Genomic DNA, 21736 nt, shown 5'->3' with positions numbered 1-21736 from the left:
GATCGGAAGTGGAAAGGAAGTATCGTCCAGTGAATAATATACAGTGCATCTCAAAATTATTGAGACACTGTATAGTGAAGTGAAAAGAAAACTAAAAAAAATTTTTGTTATTTCAGATAATACCAAAAGACGACCAGCAGCCACGCAGGACGGGCTTGGGGACAAAATGTCCGCCAAGAGGAGTAAGGTAATACCCCCAGGAGAAATGTCCTCCGAGGAGGAGGGGAGCACGGGCCCCGAAGACAACGGGGGAACTTTGGGTCTGCAAAAGGAAATTGCAGACCTGAAGAGCGAGAAGGCAGCAATGGAACAACAACTAGAGTGCCAGCAATTGCTCATCAAGCAATTGCAAGTGCAATTGGCATCGTTGGAAGAGAAGGTCCGCGCTGGGACGGCATCAGCGCAGCTTAAACCACGACAACAACTGGAGCAACGACAACATCAACTACCGTCACAACAACAACACCAGCAACCGTCACAACAACAACACCAGCAACCGTCACAACAACAACACCAGCAACCGTCACAACAACAGCAAAACGAGCAACATCAAGAAGCCATTGAGATGGACATCGTGGGATCCCCTGCATCCTACCCTGAGGTCATCATCGACGAAGGAGACCCCTTCAACTTCGTCCGGAGACGCAACAAGGCGACGAAAAATAAGGTTAGTGCTAAGAGTGTAACTGCCCCGCCACAGCCATCCACAAATCCTACCCCGACCCCAAAACCCAAAAAAACAAAAATCCCCGCCATAACCGGGTACAACCTTAATGTGCCCCATTTTCTTAGATTGCTTATAGCTATGGGATTGAAAGCATCCCTTAAGAACACGAGGGCGGACAGAACCCTCATTTTTACTGAGACGGCGGAAGAACACGCCCAGGTCTTCGCGCTCATGAAAGAGCAAGGGCTTAACGCCACAACAAGGACCCCCCTTTTTTGCGAAATCAGTCGCTAATTATCCGAGGACTCCACAGGGAAACGGACCCCACGGACATCCTGCAGGAACTACAGGCCGACCACCCCGAGTTCAAACTCAACACGGTGGCGAACTTAGTTACCCGCAGAGACAAAGCTCTACATAGAGAAGTCCCTACCCTCCCGATGAAATCTCAATCGGGACTATTTATCGCCACGTTCGAGCCCTCTCAAGAGCTCACAGAAGTGATGAAGGTTAAATATATCCTTCATCAAAAGATCTCCTGGCAGAAAGTCATGAGCTTTGAAGAAGTGCAGTGTTACAACTGCCAAAACTTTGGACACATTGCGCAAAACTGTACTATTGTACACAGATGTGTCAAGTTCGCGAAGACACACCCTCGTGGGGAATGCACGAGGACAGCAACAGAGGGAGTACTCTGTTGTAACTGCGGTCAAGCAGGCCACCCAGCGAGTTATCGCGGGTGCCCAGCTTCTAAAGAAATGGTAGCCAGGAAGGAAGCTGCCAAGCAAAGAAGAGCTAATGAAAGCTCCCGAGCCAAGCATGCAGTGACACAACTGTCACAAAGCTTGGCCAGACCCAGCGTATCGTACGCGCAAGCTGCCAGGAACTCTTTACCAAGAGTGGCATCACAACCTGCTTCCACCCTTCCGCGAATTGGTGCAATCCCTCGCGACGGCCTCCACCAACGAGCAGCGGCAATTCGCTGCAATAAAACTTATAATGAACCTATGGAGTTAAATATCGTCACCTTTAACTCCGCGTCCCTGATCTCACACGCCCAACGTGCCACTGCCCAAGTTTTGATAGACAGTCTGAAAGCAGACCTATACTGCGTTTCAGAAACTCATCTCAATAGCAGGCATAACGTGCAATTCACCGGGTATAATATTATCCGGAACGACAACAACACTGGCGCTGCCCTTTTAGTCAGGAAAGACTATGAATTTGAGGAAGTCGTTATACGAAACCTGCTCACCTCTTCCGCTGCGGCGGCAATAGTTAAAACTACTGATGGCAGACGGATTTTGGTAGTTTCCGTCTACATCAAATGCAATTGTCTAAATGAGCAACAAGATCTTAAGATCTTGGGCAATCTCCAGTTAAAGTACAAGTACCTCATTTTCGGTGGCGACTTCAACTCTAGGCACACCTCCTGGGACGATACGGCAGTCAACAGAAATGGGGAAACCCTGCTTAAATGGATCCAAGACCCTTACTCGGCAGCCTATGTCGATTTGGTCTTGCCAGATACTCCGACAAGACCCAGCAGCCAGTCAACCTATGACTACTTCCTCCTATCTGAGGAAACTTCCCTGAACTTTCAAGTGATATCGTGCACTACTCTATCAGGCATGTCTGACCATTTCGCAGTACAACTTAAACTGTCCTCGTCCTCGCAACTGCGAAAGCGAGTGATGACCACCGTAAGGTCCTTCGCCCACATTGACTGGGACAAATTCAAGGCAGACCTTGCACCAAGGCTGAACTTGAAAAAACTCGCAACTGACCGCAATCTATCAGACATGGAGATCGACGAAGCCATCACCTTGGCCACAGATGCCATTAATACTGCTACACGCAGAAACACAAGGCTTATCAAAGTCGACGAGTTACAATATAACTCAGTCCCTCACGATATCATGCTCCACATGAAAGTCAGGCAAATATGGCGTAGGAAACTCAAACGGATTTTCCACAAACTCGGAAATAAAGTTAATGCTGAGTATAAAGCATTGCTTTCCCGGATTAATTGTCTGAGTACAATAATTCGACAAAGAGTGGCGAATTTCCGCAACAAAGAGCTGACAAGGAAACTAGCAGATATTAAGCCCGGCCCAGATATGTTTCAGCATATCAACAGGCTAACCGGCAAACATAAGTCCCGCAATATCGCTCTTTCCAAGAACGGGGAGCACATCTGCAGTGACGCTAGGAAAGCGCAAGTTCTCGCGGAATTTTTTGAGACTCAGCTCAATTCCCCTCCGCCTCAAAACAACCCGGCTATATCGTCGATTGTTGATTCAACAATCAAGGCCTTCGTCTCTGAGAGCTCCAAGAAGCTAACAAAATTCACCACAACCAACACCTCAGTCAAGCCATCGGAATCGCAACATTTTCTGAGTTTACCTCAACTCACCGACTTAACCAGAAACTTCAACGGTAAAAGGTCAGCCGGGCCTGATGAAATCCCGAACTTTGTCATTAAGAACCTCCCCAGAGCCTCACTGAAGTTTTTATTAGCAGTTTTCAACAACTGTATTAATAACGGCTACTTTCCATCCACATGGAAAGTTGCAAAAATTATTGCGATCCGGAAGAAAGGAACCTCCAACGAGCCAAGCAATTTCAGGCCCATTTCCCTATTATCCAACCTTGGCAAACTGTTTGAGAAAGCATGGACAATTGGGCTAGTCCAGCATTGTAATCTCAACAAAGTTATCCCTGACCACCAGTTCGGATTCCGCTCTAAACACGGAACCCAGCACGCGCTGAGCTACCTACACGACACTGTCGTCTCAAGACTTAACGTCAACAATAAACCCACAGTAGCATGTGCGTTAGATTTGGAAAAGGCCTTCGACTCCGTGTGGGTAAACAGACTTATATACAAATTGATAGATAATGACTTCCCTGTTCCGATAATTAGACTTGCGTTAAGTTTCTTCGAAGATAGGCACTTTTATGTCAGCGTGGGGAATGAATTCTCCGATCTCTTGCCGGTAACGTCGGGTGTACCGCAAGGATCCATTTCTGGGCCAACCTTTTACAATATCTTCACGGCTGTCGTTCCGATCCCCGATGACGGCGTTGAACTGATCCAATTCGCCGATGACACACTTATCTTCGCTTCGAACCTCCACCTCAACAGGGCAGCCAAAGCGGTTGAGAAATACATTGTAAATCTCTGCAGGTACTACCGTAGTTGGGGAATCAAGATTAATGAGGGAAAAACGCAAATCTGCAACTTTAGGAGAAAATCTAGATACTTAGGTTCTAGAGGCATCCATAGGAAAGCTAAACGCTTGAAAATGAGAATCGGGAACACCACAGTGAGCAGATCTACTTCGATCAAATACTTGGGAGTAACCCTGCATGAACTCCTCAAGTTCAAACCCCACCTCCAGCTCGCTATCAGCAAGGCACGCGGTGCAGTCAGTAACATCTACTATCTTCTTCGCAAGACAGTAGGTCTCAGCACCAAAACCAAACTGACCCTGTATAAGGCCCTTATAAGACCCGTTATCTGTTACGGAGCACCAACTTGGATCTCTTCAGAGTGAAATTATGCGGTGTTTCCAACGATTAATTAATTGAAATAATAAAACTTGTTGTTTCTTTTTCGTTGGTGTGGGTATTTATTCTTGCAAATACCGATATTTCGGGAACCACTTGTTCCCTTCATCCAATAGATGAAGAGACCCACACCAACGAAAAAGAAACAACAAGTTTTATTATTTCAATTGGATCTCTTGCTCCAACCAAGCAATGGCAAAATGCGAGTCATTCGAACGCCGAATCCTTAGACATTGCACAGGCTTGTCTTACAACTGGAAAACAAAAAAGATCGGCAAAAACGCCGAAGTGTACAGGCGAGCCAAAGTCAAACCACTTCGAGAACACGTTCTCACAATAATGGAAAGGTTCTTCGAAAGAACGGAGGACCACCCCAACCCATTAATTCGGCATCTCTACCAACAGGGTAAAACCTCCCCATTGGCCACATTCTTAAGGCCCTGCCAAATCGTGAGTTCATCTCTAAGACCTAAAATCCAAACCCTTTTTGAAACTCCTTGCCTGGTAGGGGTGGATAGAGGATAAGCACAGAAAATTGTAATGTGCTCATTGTAAATAATAGTTAAGATTATTTATGTTAGGTTAAGCTAGATTAAGTAAAATAAGTTAGGTTAAGTTAATTTTAAATAGGTTAAATAAGTAAATTTCATACCTTCTCGCGCCTTTAGTGCGGGCGCAGTTTGAAAATACCAAGTTCTATTATAAATTGTCAAGATCGATGTATAAATAAAAATATACACAGTAAAGTAGATTACAGAGAAGGTCGGGTTGGCAAAACTATGTAATAGTCACCCGTTTGATAGCGTTAAGACCAATTAGCCGTTATTAAGCTAGCAGTAAGTAATGATTGTCTAGTCGTAAGTCACTATTCAGAAAATAAATGAAATGAATGAAATGGGTTGTATCTCCCAAGTGGTAAGAATTCACAGACTTCGAATTCACCCACGACATTGAGAAATCAGGTCGTGGCCGAGCCACGGATTTTGGAGGCCTCACCAAATTCATGTTCCCCCACGGAGAAATCTATGGAAAACAGGGTCTTCACTTCAGTGTTCCGGTGTCTACGGCGCGGTCAGTAAGAAAATATATTACAGCAACTCCCTTAATGAGAGGAATTGAAAACCTGACTATCGCCGGCCTGTCGGTGACACTGTGGCCTAACTCTTCTAAAATCCGAGAGAGGAAGGTTCGGCAGAAGGAAATTTTAACCGCAAAGGAGGAGGAACTACAAGCTTGCCTGTCAGAATCTTCTCCTCCGACAATACTCGGAAAAACTGAAGAAAGGGAAGCTAGTAATGTGGACACAACTGGTCTAACGACGGTATGTGAAAACAGATCCATGCAACTCCCCGACTCCTGGGAGGGCTTCTAACCGCTGACAACGGAAGGCACTACGAAAGAAGGGTTTCTTGGGAAGTGCGGCGATATCCAGAGAAATCGGACACAAGAAAGCGGAACTTTAGGCAAAAGGTGAGGACAAGCTGGTAACCGCGATGAGATCCCCACTAAACGCAGTTTCAGTTAGCAGGAGTTTTCACATCAGAATGCACTTATGGCTAAAGTAAGAGTTATTCAAATTAACCTGTAGCATGCCAAAGCCTCTTCCTATCTACTGGCGACCAAGCTGGCAAGATTGCGGGACTGTCCTTATATATTTCTGGTTCAAAAGTCATGGGTTCGCTTTAACGGAATCTGTAGTATTGAATCAGTCAAGGGGACTAGGATCTTCTTCGATAAAAGATGCTTGAAACCGAGGGCCTGCGTTCTGATGTCAAAATTGTTAGAGGCAACCATGTTGAGACAATTTTATTCCCAGGACCCTTGTTGCGATCAACTTACAATACCAGGTTAATAGTAAGAGGAGTCTCCACCGATGAAAAAACTAAGAGATCTGGTAGTGTATACAGAATCAAGTAGCCTTGAACTTTTAATAGGTTATGATGGGAACGCTCAGCAGATTTGTTGGGGCAGTAGCAAATGCAATCCGAGAGGAAAGAAGCTGTTTGATTTTATTACTTCAGCTGGTCTGATGACCGCGAACGTTCGTGGGCGGTGACAGCGAAATTTGTATCGTTATTTGACGTCGGACACCAGTCGACTCAGCTGTGACTGGGTATCTGAGTCAAATCAGGGTAATAATCTCGGGCGAGCGCAATGCTAACCATATTGCCTCCTATGGGGTACTCTAATCCTGTAGTGTACCGTTACGGTCTTGAATGAAGTGCTTTAACACACTTCAAGGCCCTGATCCAATTGGATTGTTGCGCCAACGATTATTATTATTATTGCAAGCGAACAGCCTGTAATACAAAAACGGAATCCTAGGAAAACGGATTGGACAAAGTTCAATGAACTTCTTGGCGACAAAGTGTCCTTTGGTGATAGAAGATCAAGTGGAAACTCTGAATCGCACCCTGAAGAGGCTTCTCCTATTTCCCGAGGCCAACGTGAGAAAACGGTTCTATGGTGGAACCGAGAACTGCAAAGACTCAGTAAATCAACTAGACGACTTCTAGATCGTGCTTGGAAAAGCCATAAAGATGAAGACTGGCTGAACTTCCGGAACTCACAGTGTGAATATAATAGGCTCGTAAAACGTTCGAAACGAGACTCGTTTAGAGCATACTGTGAGGAACTGGAAGATGAAAAGGAGAGTCCTTAATAAGGATGAGTCGGCCTAGTTCTGGCTCTTATAGAAAACCGGATGGTATTTTCACGAGCTCCAGAGTTGAGTCTACACAGACCCTCTTGAAATTACATTACCCGGGAGAACAGGTGCCAGAAGTGGGAAGAAGAAAATTGACGGTTTCTGCAAACCCTTCAACACGAAGGTATTGCAAGGGGAACTGAGACATCGCGAGAGCGGGAATTTAGGTGTACCCCAAGGTACTTAATTGAATGGACAAAGGGGATAGAAGCCGCTCGGTACTGTCATCTTTCGGGTAAAGTGTACTCTACCTCGGAAGACGATAGCTTCGCATTTAGTTGGATTTAGAAAGAGTTTCCAGGCAAGCAATTTATTGAGGGATTGGATAGTAAAGTTAAGTCCCAATTGGGTGGCTGGAATATTACAGGATGCAGTGCATAGGATCAGGTCGGAATTGCATAAATTAAAAATCAGGCTTTGGTGCCAGACGGAGTCGAAGGCCTTTTGTAGATCCGGGAGGCAGGCAATGGTAGGGATGTTGCTCTTCAAGTTGGTGCATATCTCAAGTTTAAGGATGAGGACGGCGTGGGAGGTGCTTTGAGCTCCTTTGCTTGCGAATTGAGAAGGTGATATAATATTGTTATCGGAGACGTGAGAAAGGACGATGTTGTAGAGGACATGTTAACAAATTTTGGAAGTTTTGTTAAAGAGACAAATTGATCAGTAGTTGTTGGAGGAAGCAGTGGAATATTGTCTTTTAAGTATGGGAATCATGTGGGCATTTATGCGAGGAGTGGGAAAATGAGTTGGAATAGGAATAGGAAGGGACTAACAGTCTTAGCGCACTTTTATAGAACAATGATCGGGAACGGGACAGGATCGATGCATTTCTCGTTATTGTGGGACATTATTATGAATTCTACTGTATAGGGAGCGGCGGCTAGAATGAGGGAACAGATCTGTGTGGTCTGGTGGAAGAGTTGGAAAATGTAGAGAGAAAGGATGGGAGGCTGTAAAGACTTGGACGTACTGGACGTGCGGTTGAGTCGGCGTCAGGGTCAGAAATGTGGGGTGTGGTTTGGTGGGCTGTGAGAAAGGTTTCGGCAATGCTATCTGCATGATTTTAGGGAGAGATGTTTTGCGCGGGGAGCTGGCTGATCGGGGTTTGGCCTGGATGTTGAACATTGAAGTGCTCAGCATATAGGATTTCGGATCGGATGCATTGGGTAAGCTGGTTAATTTGTATCTGTGGCAGTAGAGTTGACGATGGAGAGTGGCTTTCTCCTTGGTAAGGTTAAGGGTTTGGCCAGGGAAAGTGATTATTCCTTAATAGTTTAAAGGTCTTGAAGGGCAAACATCTTGTGTGATCTCTGTGAACTTCTGTACAGCAGAGTCAAACTGGGTTGGGGATGGGCAGGTGGTGAGGATGACGGCCAACGATTTGTCCTCAAGGCGCTGGTTAAGGAGGTTTCCGTTAGTAGTAGCATAGTTTGGAAGGAGTTTAGGTTGGGTTTTGTAAAGCCGTTCTGAAGTGTTGATCAGCAGTACTACACCATCGTGGACATTGAGGCCTGTGATGGTTGGAAGATCTAGAGGAGTAGTGATGCCGTATGGTTGGGTAAGAAAGTTGTTGCTTACTAGGGAGAAGTTTTAGTTCAAAAGAGTTCTGGGGACGAGTGGCGTTTCTTGCGATGGATGCGTAGGATAGAGGGTGTGACTGAGGATTGGGAGTAGAGTGAGTAGGCTTGGGCTTAGGAGTTGAATTGGTGATAGGAATAATGCTTGGTTTTGAAAGGAAAGTGGATTGAGTTTGACGGACTTGAGTCTGAACAAACATTGGGCAATTGCGGTAACTCGCCCGAACGTGCATTTGAGACGCAGTTTATGCAGGTAGGGCTATACTCCTGCTTCTTGGGGCATTGGCGTGGATCGTGTGAGGTGTTGTACTTAACACAACAATTAGGCAGGTTGCAGTTGGAAGTAGCATGTCCAATTCGCTGGCAGTTAGCACTGCGCTATTTCGTGGAAATGCACCGCTTCGAATTTCACGATACACTGAAACATCGACATACTAATTTCAGTGTGGATTGGAGGTTCTTATTAGCAAAGGGGGCTATTTTCCACGCCCGAACGTCCTCCTCACTATCCCCAGTGGAATGGATCCTATTAGGATTAGGATCCAACTCCTGGGGCGATACCGACCTAACGACCATGTTTTTAGTGTGACAAAAGAAGTTACCTTTTCATGTTCCCTGCCTTCACAGAGATAATAGCTCAACTAACTCTGGAAGGCATCAAAGAACAATCCAACGGACTTACAGGGGCGGGCTTACACTTTCGATCCTCCTGTAGTGACAATATCAATACCTTGTGGATCATTTTAGACCAGTACATGGAGTTCGGATCTCCGCTCCGCTTGTTCTTTATAGATTTCGAGAAGGCTTTCGACAGGGTCAGCGAAAATACCTCTATATTGCTCTACACAAAAGAGGCATTCTGAAAGAACTAATACCCCTTTTCAGAGCGACATATGATGGCGCAAAATCCCACGTGTTGCATCGAGGTACAATTTCAGAGGAATTTGAAGTCCAAAGCGGAGTCCACCCGATTCGCATCTTGTCATCGATATTATTTCTATTTGTGATTGGTGGCATCCTTCAAGCTGCCTTCTCCGGATGTTATTGGTAACGTCCTTTATGCTACCTTGCCCGGATGACATGGAGGATTTAATTGAAACATGATATCTTTCTTCAAAATCCTCGACTACGCTAATGGAGTCATGGAACCTGGCCAAGTGGCTCTGAATTTGGAAATAGGGGTTGATCAATCAGTTTATCTATCAACGGTGGCGACGGTGAATCTTAATGTCGCTCGGCCAATTAACAGCGCTAAATATACCTTCGCTGCCTTATCTAAAATCTAAAAATGCTTGTATCCCAACACCTAAATCGAGTTCTGTGCTAATGTTCTTTCTGTGCTGTTATATGGAAGTGGCACATGGAGAGTGACCATCAAAAGCTCCAAGCCTTCGCCAACTTTTATCTGCGATGTATCGTCGGGATACGCTTGTCGAATATAATTTGGATTGAAGAACCTTGTCGGCACACGGCCAGATACCCGAGGACTTGTTGATCAGTCAGACATTAAAGAGGGACAACAACTCCATCGCTGGCTATGCATTGCATCGGAATCCTCTATCCCAAGATGGTCATCGAAAGGTGAATGCCAACCACATATCAACAATCATAGTTGGGACATTTAACCTGCTAAAACCACCCCTCTTCAATAACTTTCAGACATTACTTTGCAAGGGTAGATAAGGGATGATCAGATGATCAGACTATTGATCATTTCTGAAAGTTTCACAGCTTCTTGAGTCTTAACTTGGGATTCGTAAATTTAAAGGCCTCATTTAAAGGGATTAGAGAGCAGCCATTACTCTGCCGAAATTGGTACATAAATCGATTTCTTATTTCCAACAATTTCCGACTCCTCCTTGAGAGAGAATATTCGGTCTAAAGTAAATCGGTTCGATTTTAAATGATCTTGATGCGCTTCTACGCATTTTGTAGCTGGCATTTTCTATAAACGCGTTTCAATGGTGAGAACGCTTGGACTAGGAGTTGTCAATAATTATCACTCTGGCGAGCATAATATGTCCCTAAAAGGTTGTGATCCTCGTCATGTTTCTATGTGTCTCTTCGAATGGCATCGTACGTATATATAATCAGGATAATATTTTAGAGAAACCATTTCTGAATCATGGTCCCAAAGGAATAATCAGGGCCCGGTGAAAATTATGCAGAAAATCTTGAGCCGGGGTGGAAATTATGTCGGTCCTAATATCATCCCTTTGTTTCATTCAAATATCTATTTCCAGTTTCCTATAAAACCCTGGGTCTCCTCCTTTCCTTTGAATTCCATTCTCACCAGTTACTTCGTCTTTAAAAAAGATGTATCGGAGATGTATGCATCTGCATATTGTAGGTACCAGTATAGTCGTATCTAAAGATAAGCCGTTTAAAATTTCCCAAAATAAATCTTCAATTGATACGGTTCTGATTAAAGTACAGAAGATCTTGGAATTTTTTAAGATTATGCAATGAACACATGATAAACTCAAACATGAAAAACGTAAGTAAATAAATTAAAAAAGATATAAAAAAAACTGAAACGTTATGGACATGTTCAAAAAGTAGCATCAGTAGTTCATGCCATTACGAGACACAAACCTTGTGAATTCTATTGTTGATGGTTTCTGTAAAATCAATAAATAATAAAATTTTCTTTATTACCATAAAATACCATATTCGAAAGTGAGGTGATTTGATTCACATCATAAAATAAATTGATTCTGGCTTTAGTATTAGAAAGTGGAAAAGTGATGAAAGATGAAAACTTTGTGGTTAGAGACAATAAAATGACGTAATTTGGCTTTGGTTCGAAAGTTACAGGACAATTTAAGAAAATATAAGAAACCTCAATATTGGCATACACTTACATACATGTCATTCCGAATTCTAAATGAATATCCGTTCTTGCTAAAATAAGAGCAGAATTTATGTACAAAGTAGCCTACGAGCCTCAAACACTTACTGCACTGGCCTTTCTTTGGGACCAAGCAATGACTGACGCGGAATATAGTTCCCTTGGAGCCAATCTGTCTTCCTCTGAGGGAGATATGTCTCTCTTCGAGGGTGATATGTAGATCTCCAGGAGCCAATCCTCTCGACCACCAAGACCGTTAGTAAGTGATGAAAGCCACACTCTGTGCAAGGTGACCCTACTATTAACAAAACGAATCTAGACTGCGGAGTTGAAAAACAGCTCCTCTAAGGTGTCATGCGAACCGTGCCTATTGGACAATTCGCACTGACTGTATTCGAACGGAGTCTCACTGATACCTGGTCGCCTCAGTGAACAAGTTTGACCTTACCGTGGTATGAGAGGCTACGGCACGGCGGATTTTCTAACCCCCATATGAGTACTCAAACGAAAAAACCAAAAACAAACAAACGGGACCCCATACCGCACACAAACTGGGCAACCTGGCGGAGGCACAGCTCCGAAACACTGAAAGCCAAAAAGGGAGAGAAAGTAGTAGAGTTAAGGTTAACATTGTCAACATCAGTCCACTGCGGAATGGACTATAGTCTCTAATTGCCAAGCTGGGAAGGAGTAGAATTGTCGACATGTACTGGGGCCGATATACCAGGGGCACATATGGTGACAGTGATTCTTCTTAAAGCCGCAGCACTAGGATCGAAGCCTAATAGATAATTGCTTAGAATCAGGATCTCCATACGCGATTATGAAGAGTCTTCAGAAGCAAGGTGAAGGGCAAAGGTAAACTCCTCATGATTCGGGGATATAACCAATCCCTCGAGACAATCAAACGGGAAAATTCCAATATTAACTGTATTGACAACAAGCCTGTGCACATGTACAGGGAAAAGTCGAGGAGAGACACTTCGGAGGAGATATGGGCTGGAAAACCTACCATTGGCTTTCGAAGGAATCTTGGAGGCCATAGAAGCTTAAAGCACTGGATCAGGCAGAGAAGTAGACCTGCTGCCCAGTGAAGAGCAGAAGCTGGACAATTTACACCTAGTTTTTCTAAGACTCAGGGTAACCAGCGGCTTGCAAGGAAGCTCCATATCGAAGGAGGTTCCAAATACTAACGGAGCCAATGGCCAGCCATCGCAAAGCCAGATAAAGTTCCACCATGCAAAAGCTACATCTGCGTTAATTGTAGGGGCAAGTTCCAAGAAGAACATTGGAATAGTGCTGATTCAGGAGCCCTGGGTGTACCGGAGGTAGATTCGGGGTCTGCAAGGAGGAAACATTGGGACTCCTCTTGCGAAAAACCAAGAGCTTGCATCATTCTCAAACGTAATTTGAAATATAAGTGTCATTCATAGATCCTGACCGAGATGCTGCCGTGGCATCCGGCTACTTCCCAGGAGAAGACATTGGGATGCCCCTAGAGCTAGTTACTGGTGAAGTTCTGCGAGAGAAGGGCGCTACCATTTTCCTTCGGTTGCAATGCCAACACCCGTCACGAAGGGTGGGGAAGCAGCGAGACGAATTGAAGAGGTGGATTTCTTCTTGAATCTATTCTTAGCAATAAATTAGAAATATAAAACATAGGAAACACTCAAATATTCGTGACCAGCGCTAGACAATAGGTATTAGACATAACTCTAGGGAATACTTTGGTGAACTGGCTGGTTAGTAATTGGAGGTTGGCGGATTAGCGCTCTATGTCGGATCACAGAATAATCGGATTCGACATTGAGGCAACTCCGAAATAAAAAGAATAATAAGGAATCACATGAGAATGGGTTGGGTCCTATTTAAAGCATTTGAGCAACAATATGACTCACCTACCAAAGGGCAGTGAACTGGAATTGAAAATAGTAATTTAAGACCTCAACAAAATCCTCATTAACGCATATGAGGCCAGCTGTTCCATTAAGATAGTTAAGATATTAAGGGATATACCCTGGTAGAACAGAAACCTGGCCAGAATGAGAACAGAACTCTTCAACCGGTCAAAACGAACCGAAGACTGACCGAGGTACAAAAATGCATTGACTGCTATAGATTTGTACAGCCACAAAAGCAATTTGTGTGATTTGTTCGATACCCTCACAGAATTCCCTAACGCTCTTCCGTTTTGCTTCTCTGATCTCTTGTAACAGATCGAACGAACCACAGAAGCAACCAGGCTATACAAAGATATACCAAGCACCCCATTATATTCCAGCGTGCAAACTGGAAACATATCAACCTTGCCCTCAAAACCAAACTCCAACCTCTCCTACTCCCATCCAACTGTACAGTTCCTAACGAATCCATCGACCTGAAAGTTCGTCAATACACTGAAGCAGTTCGGCAAGTATGCGACGAATTGATCCCTTCCCGTCCCTTAAATTACCGCAACCTAATCACCCTTCCCGACGATATCCTATCCGGCATCCAATATAAAAAGACCCTCAGGCGGAGATTATTTAGGAATAGATACTCTCCGCAATCCTCTCACCTCCTCACCGAAATCCGCGAACTGGACAAGTCCATTCGCGAACGAATCCTCACCCTATATACCCAATATCTCCACAACCGCCTCTCCAACACTGAGCTAAACCCTGGCACATACAGGGAACTCAGAAAGACCTGCCCGCGTTTGGGCAAATCAGTCCAACAAAATGCGATCCTTCCCCAAAACATCCCACCCACAGAAAAAGTGAAAGTCCTCGCTGACCACTTCCTGCAAGCCCACCACTGCACCTTCCACTTCCGTGAACCAAGTTTCGATAACGAGGTAAACGGAAAGATCTCCCAACTCCTAACCAACCCTTCTTACCTCATTCCCCAACCCACACAAAATCCCTTCAACCATGCCCTCGCTGACCCAAGTCAGCGAGAGAATATCCTGCCCATCCACTTTGTTAGTCCAGACTCCGTCAGGGCGGCCATCGTCGCCTCCAAAAACAAGAAATCGGTTGGGCTTGACAAAATTCCCTTCATCGTCCTTAAGAAATGCGCCCCAAGCATTGCCCCCATTATGTCCTCCATCATCAACCACTGCCTTATCAACGCCCACTTCCAAACAGATTGGAAGAGTGCTCGAATTGTTCCTATCCCCAAGAAAAACCACTAAATCCCGATAGCTACAGGCCTATCTCAATCCTCTCTTCCTCCGCCAAGATCTTCGAGCGGATCATCAAAGTCACTATCGACGAGCGCTGTGACTCCAATCATTCAATCCCACAATTCCAATTCGCCAACCGCCCCAAACACTCAGTCGAGCATGCACTACTCGTGCTCAAATCGGACGTCCTCCTCGGCCTCAACGGGAACGCTCCGACCATAGCCTGTCTCCTCAACATAAAGAAGGCGTTCGACTCCGTATGGCAATACGGACTCGCATACAAGCTTTCTGAAGTCCTCCAGTTCCATCCGCACCTCTGCAAGCTAATTCTTAGCTTTCTTGATGGGCGGAAATCCCAAGTCCAACTCCGTGAACACCTCTCCTCCCCATATTCTAGCCCGGCTGGCATCCCTCAGGGGTCAGTTCTCTCCGCTACCCTCTTTTCCCTGTTTACCGCAGACCTTCCTAAACCAACTCCACACCCAAATCCAATCCGAATCCTTCAATACGCGGATGATCTCATTCTCTACACCTCCACCAGATACATCCCTGCCGGTGAAGCCCGCCTGAATTCCTATTTGGACGAGCTCTGCCGGTATTTCACCCGCTGGAAACTGTCCCTAAATCCACAAAAATGCGAAACCATCGTATTCCGTGGTACCGCTAAGATGACGCCGAAAATGAGGAACGACATTTCAACCCTATCCCTAAAGATCCACAACGACACCATCCCAACCGTCAAAGAAGTCACCTACCTTGGGGTGACAATCAATTCCCGCCTATCCCACGTCCCACATATCACGAAGGCACTGAAACGTGCAACAGGTGCCTTCAAATCCCTCTACCCAATCCTAAAATACACTAGTCCAACTCCTCAGAAAGTCAAGCTGTTTTGCTACAAGCAGCTTATCCGTCCCCTCCTCGTTTTCGGCTTCATCTTCTGGTCCGACGCTTCCCCTCACCAAATCGAACGAAACCGCCTTAAAGAACGCAGAATCCTCCGCCATTGCACCAATATATACAAGAACGAAGACCGCTCCAAATACATCTCCAACCAGATCCTCTACGACTCCTCTCAAACGCCCCGCATCGACGCCGTCCTCGCCCGTCATGCCCTCAAATTCCTTGAAAAAGCCATATCCCACCCAAATCCACTTATCTCCCAGGCCATGCAGATCGAGATCGTCGAAGAGAATCTTCTACGAACTCATCTGTTCCCGCAAATCCTCATATCTCTCCAGGCCCGTAACCTTCTTTTCGACCCCGGCGGTAGAGTAATCTTCTACAACGGTAACTACTCCTCATCCCAGTTTACAAAACCTACCCATCCTTAGCGCCACTCCTAGCTTCCTTTCCCAAACCCCTCCCGCATGCCCCCCATCCCAACCCACATCCTAGTTCCTTCCCCGCCCGCCCGCTTTTATAAAAAATTCAACTAATGGAGGTTTTTTTCGACTTTTCCTCCAGAAATCATAATATGTATTTTTTCCATTTATTCCTTAGCGATAAGTTAGTTTAAGCCATAGATTATACCTTAGATTAAGCTAGGCTGTTAAGATAGTACATAAGTTAGGTTAATTTAGAATTGTGTGTTTATAGGTTAAATAAAAATTGTTGTTTTTCGCAAAATTGTTGTTTTTCGCAGCACCCCATTATACATGATGTTCCACAACCGGGAGCCAAGTATCGATCCCTGTGGCACCCGGACTGTGACAATGTACTCTTTGGGCCCTCATCCGTCCCGTACTAGAGAGTTTTTCACCAAATTCGCTGAATACCCGGGGACACCTATGTCAGTCAATGCCCCTTTAATTCTGCTTTAATCTGAGCCTATTTTTATGTCTCCAACTGTATTTCTGAGTTTAATCATCTATCATTTATGGGCGTTGATTAATTTGATATACTTTCATTCATTATATTTTATTTTATTTTTTTGTTTTTTGCTTTTGAGAGGTCAAGACGATTACAATTATAGATATGTATGTCCAATCGCTAATCTATTTAGTCAGTGTTTTAGGTGATTCCCCATTTAACATCTTTTGAGACCAATAAGGTGCAAAATTGCAACTTTCAAAACACATCTGGAATTAGGGGAATTATTTCAACAATAATCTAAACTGAAGCGAGAAGTCTAAGACCACGTTAATGATTGGTTAATGATCTATTGATATAAAGTTGCCGAGAAAATGGGCACATTCGATGATCGTGCTCTGTTTATTACCCTGATGATGAGGACGAAGCTTCCAGAGGTCCCCAATGATGGTACGACGATAATAGCAATGTTACGACGTTAATACCAATATTTGCGGCAAAAGTTCTAACGTCAACACACGAGGATCTAGATTACTTGAATTTCTAGTACGAACAGAGCACCAACATGAGCAGTGAGCGTACTTTCGTCATTGTGTCCAGGTGAGGAATCAAAGACACCCTGGTGGCATCCCTTGGCATATAAACTCATGCCGAATATTATACTTTCAAATCAGAGGTGCATAAATTCTGACAGTTGGGCTGAAAAGTTCGTCTTTGCCCTAAAAATAGGTCACAGTTTCGGCTCTTTTCAGCCAGCATTCCCTTGAGGTCTGAGATCAGAAAAAAATCCCTGGTGACCATATCTGGAGAATACGCAATTTGTCAACATTTTCATTGACTTGTGACACGGTGTATTATCTGGATGGAACAACACTTCCTTTTTCTTGAAATTCTCCAGTTCCAATAACGCTACGTAATAGTCACTGTTGATGGTTTTTCCCCTCTCATAGGTCCAACGAGGTGAACTCCAAACTGATATTGGAATGCCTTGAGAGACTGAATACGCTTGGCTCGTCCAACAAGGTCTGGGTACTATGGGTTTCAGGCCATGCTGGGTTGGAAGGCAACGAGGCAGCGAACAAATAGACAAGAAGGGAGCAGGGACCCCTTTACACAGGCCAGGCCAGGCCAGGCTTGCTTGAAATACTATGATTAATAGGTATACTATAGCCAGCAAAAGGGACACAATTGTTCTTCTTTCCCTTAATAGAATAATAATAATATTTCCACTGATTCGAAAATCCTGAGATCCTGATCTCTTTTCCGGTTAGTGGAAGAAGAAAGGGATGATCGTTAAGATTTCAAAGAAGTAAATGCATGACCATTCGGGGGTCTGCTGTCGTAAAGATACTAACTAAAGCCATCCTTGAACTCATTAAGGAACACGAAGCATTTTGACACGATCAACAGAAAATGTACCTACCATGCTCTTTGCAGGAGTGATTATCGGTGACATTCTTCATGCTGCCTTGGCTTGAGGATGTGGAGAGGACAACAGACTATGTCATCTTTCCCCAAATGCCCCAGCTAAGTTAATAATATCTGTTTGCCCTTTCTCTTTTTTGCCAAATGGCTCTTGTAAAAGAAGGCAGTCAGAATCGCGTTGAAGTTAAACACCAACAAACCCGTGATTCCCATTGCACACCTTCTATTTGCATGAATGCGCTGAACATCGAAGTCATTGACCAATTTGTACACGTATATTTACATAGGTAGCCTTGGTTCCGCCATCGGTGGTGTCAAATTTGATATTGCTCGACACACTAGCAACGGCAAATCCGCTTTCGACTGTTTAATCTAATATCTAGAAATTCTGCTTTTCCGAATCTCAAAAGGCCGTTTCGCGTCAATGTTTCCCCCTTCCACCACTTGTACCCAAAAGCTGTAAGCTTCCATCAATTCAAGTGATACCATACAGTCACTGAGGTACTCTGGCTTGAGACGTTAACAAATGGAAAACTTCGTCGGCACACGGACCTGTTGATCAGTAAGTGAAAGTGTCAGTCCATAGATCATACATTGGGCAAAAGAAGAGAAGATCCCTTCGAACGTTCGAGAGAGCTCTTACTGCTGCTCTACCAAGCTGCGTGACCAAAAGTGGCTACAAGTGCTGTTGGCTTCGATTATGCTAACCTAACCCGGAATGTGTATAAATTATAACAAGGCACTGTTTTGGATTTTTGGACTTTCCAAATCAAGGTGCAGTCGGACCTAGGGTTCAACGAAAAACTTGGAATTATCTAAAATTCAAATTGGGAGTAGAAAATTCAAGGGAACAAGAGAAAAGATCAAATTATCCGTGATTTCCAATTGCCCAACTCCGAATTATCAAGGTTCCAGTGTATTAGATAGGAAAAGCAACAAATCACCCTGTCAGCTCTTTGGCATTCATCATTGTCTCTGCGTTATGTTTCTTGATGGCTAACTTTCTATTTATTTTCGCTGGGTGACGTCAAAGAGATAAGAAACGAAGAATATTTTCAGTATTTTCGGTTTCTCCCCGCAATTATGTGCATGGGATGCCCATGGGAAAATATTGCGACTATATCCAACACGAGGGTACTTTTTTGAACAAGCTTTATCGAAGTTGAATAGAAACAAGAAATACCGATCAATGTACAAATTTACGAAGAAAATTCCCAACAGAAATGACACAAGAGATTGCACTTAACTGATATGCCTCCAGGTCCATACTGTGTGAAGTAATTTCCCGATGAGGATAAAGTTGACTTTATTAATTTTATAGTAATGACAATGAGTTAGGGTTAGGTCATCGCAGTTGAAGTGATAATAAATCGGAACAGGTTTCCTAGTCAGCTAAAAAAATGAAACATGCAGTTATAAGCTCTGAAAAAATAAACGAACGGCTATGCCCTCTGCGATTGCGAAACAAAGGCCTCATTAACGGCACGCCCCTATTAATACTATAGCGTCGGGGACGGACACCTTCTACGAAGCGGTTGAACGGACCCTCGAAGCCTACCCCAAGTATGATATCAAAACCATATTGGAGAAATTCAACTGTCGAGTAAGAACGGAGTTCACATTCAGGTAATACAGCTACCGATAAGAACGGATTTCAGACTATCCAACTAGGAGTGTAACACAAAAAGGTTAGTGACAGTACTTGGTTTCCGCGTAAAGAGGTCCACAAACAAACAGGAACAGGAACATGTTAATCGAACGCCGCTTATCTTGATGAATGTCAGAATATATAGAGGACTAATACGTACTCGGATCAATATCTCGCTGACATAGTGCTTCGGGCTCGGATAACACTTCTTATTTTCTTCTTTTTATTTAGCCTTTGTCCCGTTCACAAGCGGAGTCGGCCCGTCGTGATCGGTTTCGCCATTTGGCTCTATCAAACACCGGATCTGGATGCAATCTCGAGGCTTTTAAATCCCCAGCGTTTCAACCCACCGTTGTTTCGCCCGACCTTTTGGTCGTTTACCTCAACTTCGATGTTCAGACCAATCTTCACAAGTGAATTCCCGTTAGTGCGAATTGCGTGACCATACCGTCGAATACGAATCTCACACAATTTTTCACGATCGGTGCAACCCCATATCGATCGAGGATATCCTCATTTCGGATGTTATCAAAACGTGTCAGGCCACTAGTCCAACGCAACATCTTCATCTTCATTACCGCAAGACGACATTCATTCTCCCCTATAGTTGGCCAACACTCAGAACCATAGAGAGCGACAGGACAGACGACGTTGAGGTAAATTTTGGATTTGAGACGTTCGTTAATATGTCGATCACAAACAACGCGGGCTGGGAAAACACCACCTCCTACAAACCCCTCTTACAATCAGGTAAGAATGAACGCTGAAAATATATATTACTAAGTCCATCGTAACACAAGGGAAAAATGTATACCGCACTGAGCGTATCCTACTGTGGACAACTGATGCTTTTTTTGCAGGCTCAAAGAAAGTGGACTGCCTGCACCCGTGCCTACCCAGGGAGAATTCTCACCGCGGCTCTCAACTGCCAGCTTTTAGGAGCAAAGATTTATATTGTCGCCAGACTGTCGCCGGACGTTGTGACTCGTCAACCAAGTATTAGGTACTCTGTGCGGACTAATTTTCAAAATTAAGTTTATTTTTCTTTCAAAAACTAAGAATACGTTTTTTTAAACTATATTTGAGCAATTCCAAGTAATGAGTATTTAGAAAAACGGCCCTAAGCGCCGTAAACCCACCAACAATATCCAGCGTATTAACGACGTTTCCGAGGATGACGTAGGGCCGGAGTTACCCATGCAATCCGATAACAATGACTTCGAAAAACAGCACCAAATGCCTACGGAGGCCAGCGCGTTCGATGAAATGCGAGCTAAGTACGATGATGTGCTTTGACAAAATGAGAATCAGCGTACTCAAATCGAGCTGCTGACAAAAACGATAAGCGAACTTAGGGACACAGTAAAATCCCTGCAATCTATGATAGCGATAGTTTTCCCGCTATGAACATGGGACAGCACGCTTCTGCCCTAACCAAGTCAACGGAAGTACCAGCTGACTATCCCCCACTGCGCGAGCCACGTGATCCCGTTCAACGCGGGAGGAACCCGCAAGTAAGCTAAAAGAGGGACCCGAGGGAGAAAATATATGCCTTGCGTCATTGAAGAGGAGCAACAAGAAGACCCGTTTAATTTCGTTTATCAGCGGAAAAAGCCCAAAAAACAGCAGGTGAATACTAAAAGGGTAAGTGCTCCCCAAGTGTCAGTGCCTTCTCTGCTAGTGTCTTAAAACCCAAAAAGGAGAAAATTCATTCAATTGCGGCATATAATATTAATGTCTCACAGCTACTGAAATCCCTAAAGGACAAAGGCCTAAAAACGACCCTATAAAACACGAGGGCTGATAGAACCCTCATTTTTGCAAAGTCTACAAGGGACCATGCCGAAATTTTTTCGCTCATTAAAGAGCAAGGGCTTAGAGCCGCCACAAAAAGCCCTCCATCCCTTAGAACTCACTGGTGGCAGTGAGATTTGTATAGTAATTTAACGTCGGATACCAGTCGACGCAGCGGTAAATGAGTACCTGAGTCAAGTCAAGGTAATAATCTCAGGCAAGCGCAATTCTAATCACATTGCCTCCTACAGTGTATTGTAGTGTACCGCTACGATCTTGAATGAAGTGCTCTAACATACTTCAAGGCCCTGCTCCAATATGGATTGTTGGGCGAACGATTACTATTATTAAACAGGATAAGGCTCTCCACAGGGACAATTCCTCGAACCCTATAAAACCTCAGTCCGGTCTTTTTATAACCAACTGTGAGCCCTCCCAAGAACTAAGTAAAATACATCCTTCATCAAAAGATTACCTTCGAAAAGGTGAAACCAGTGGAGGAAGTGCAGGATTACA

At 44.3% G+C, this 21736-nt stretch overlaps 2 protein-coding genes across 2 annotated transcripts in view; one reads left to right on the top strand and one right to left on the bottom strand.

Moving 5' to 3' along the window:
* The window catches only part of LOC119659983, a 28985-nt gene that overhangs the window by 2363 nt on the left and 4886 nt on the right, over positions 1 to 21736 (bottom strand). The gene's annotated exons all lie outside the window — the stretch shown is intronic.
* LOC119660080 (serum response factor homolog A-like) lies at positions 167 to 20722 on the top strand. The gene is made up of 2 exons (XM_038068459.1): positions 167 to 667; positions 20552 to 20722. Exons 1-2 carry the CDS (start codon positions 167 to 169, stop codon positions 20720 to 20722), a joined length of 672 nt encoding a protein of 223 aa, XP_037924387.1.

The sequence above is a fragment of the Hermetia illucens genome, chromosome 6 (genome assembly GCF_905115235.1).
Source record: "Hermetia illucens chromosome 6, iHerIll2.2.curated.20191125, whole genome shotgun sequence".
NCBI classification, from domain to species: domain Eukaryota; kingdom Metazoa; phylum Arthropoda; class Insecta; order Diptera; family Stratiomyidae; genus Hermetia; species Hermetia illucens.
The sequence above is the reverse complement of the archived record's forward strand: the minus strand, read 5'-3'. Positions and strand labels throughout refer to the sequence as shown.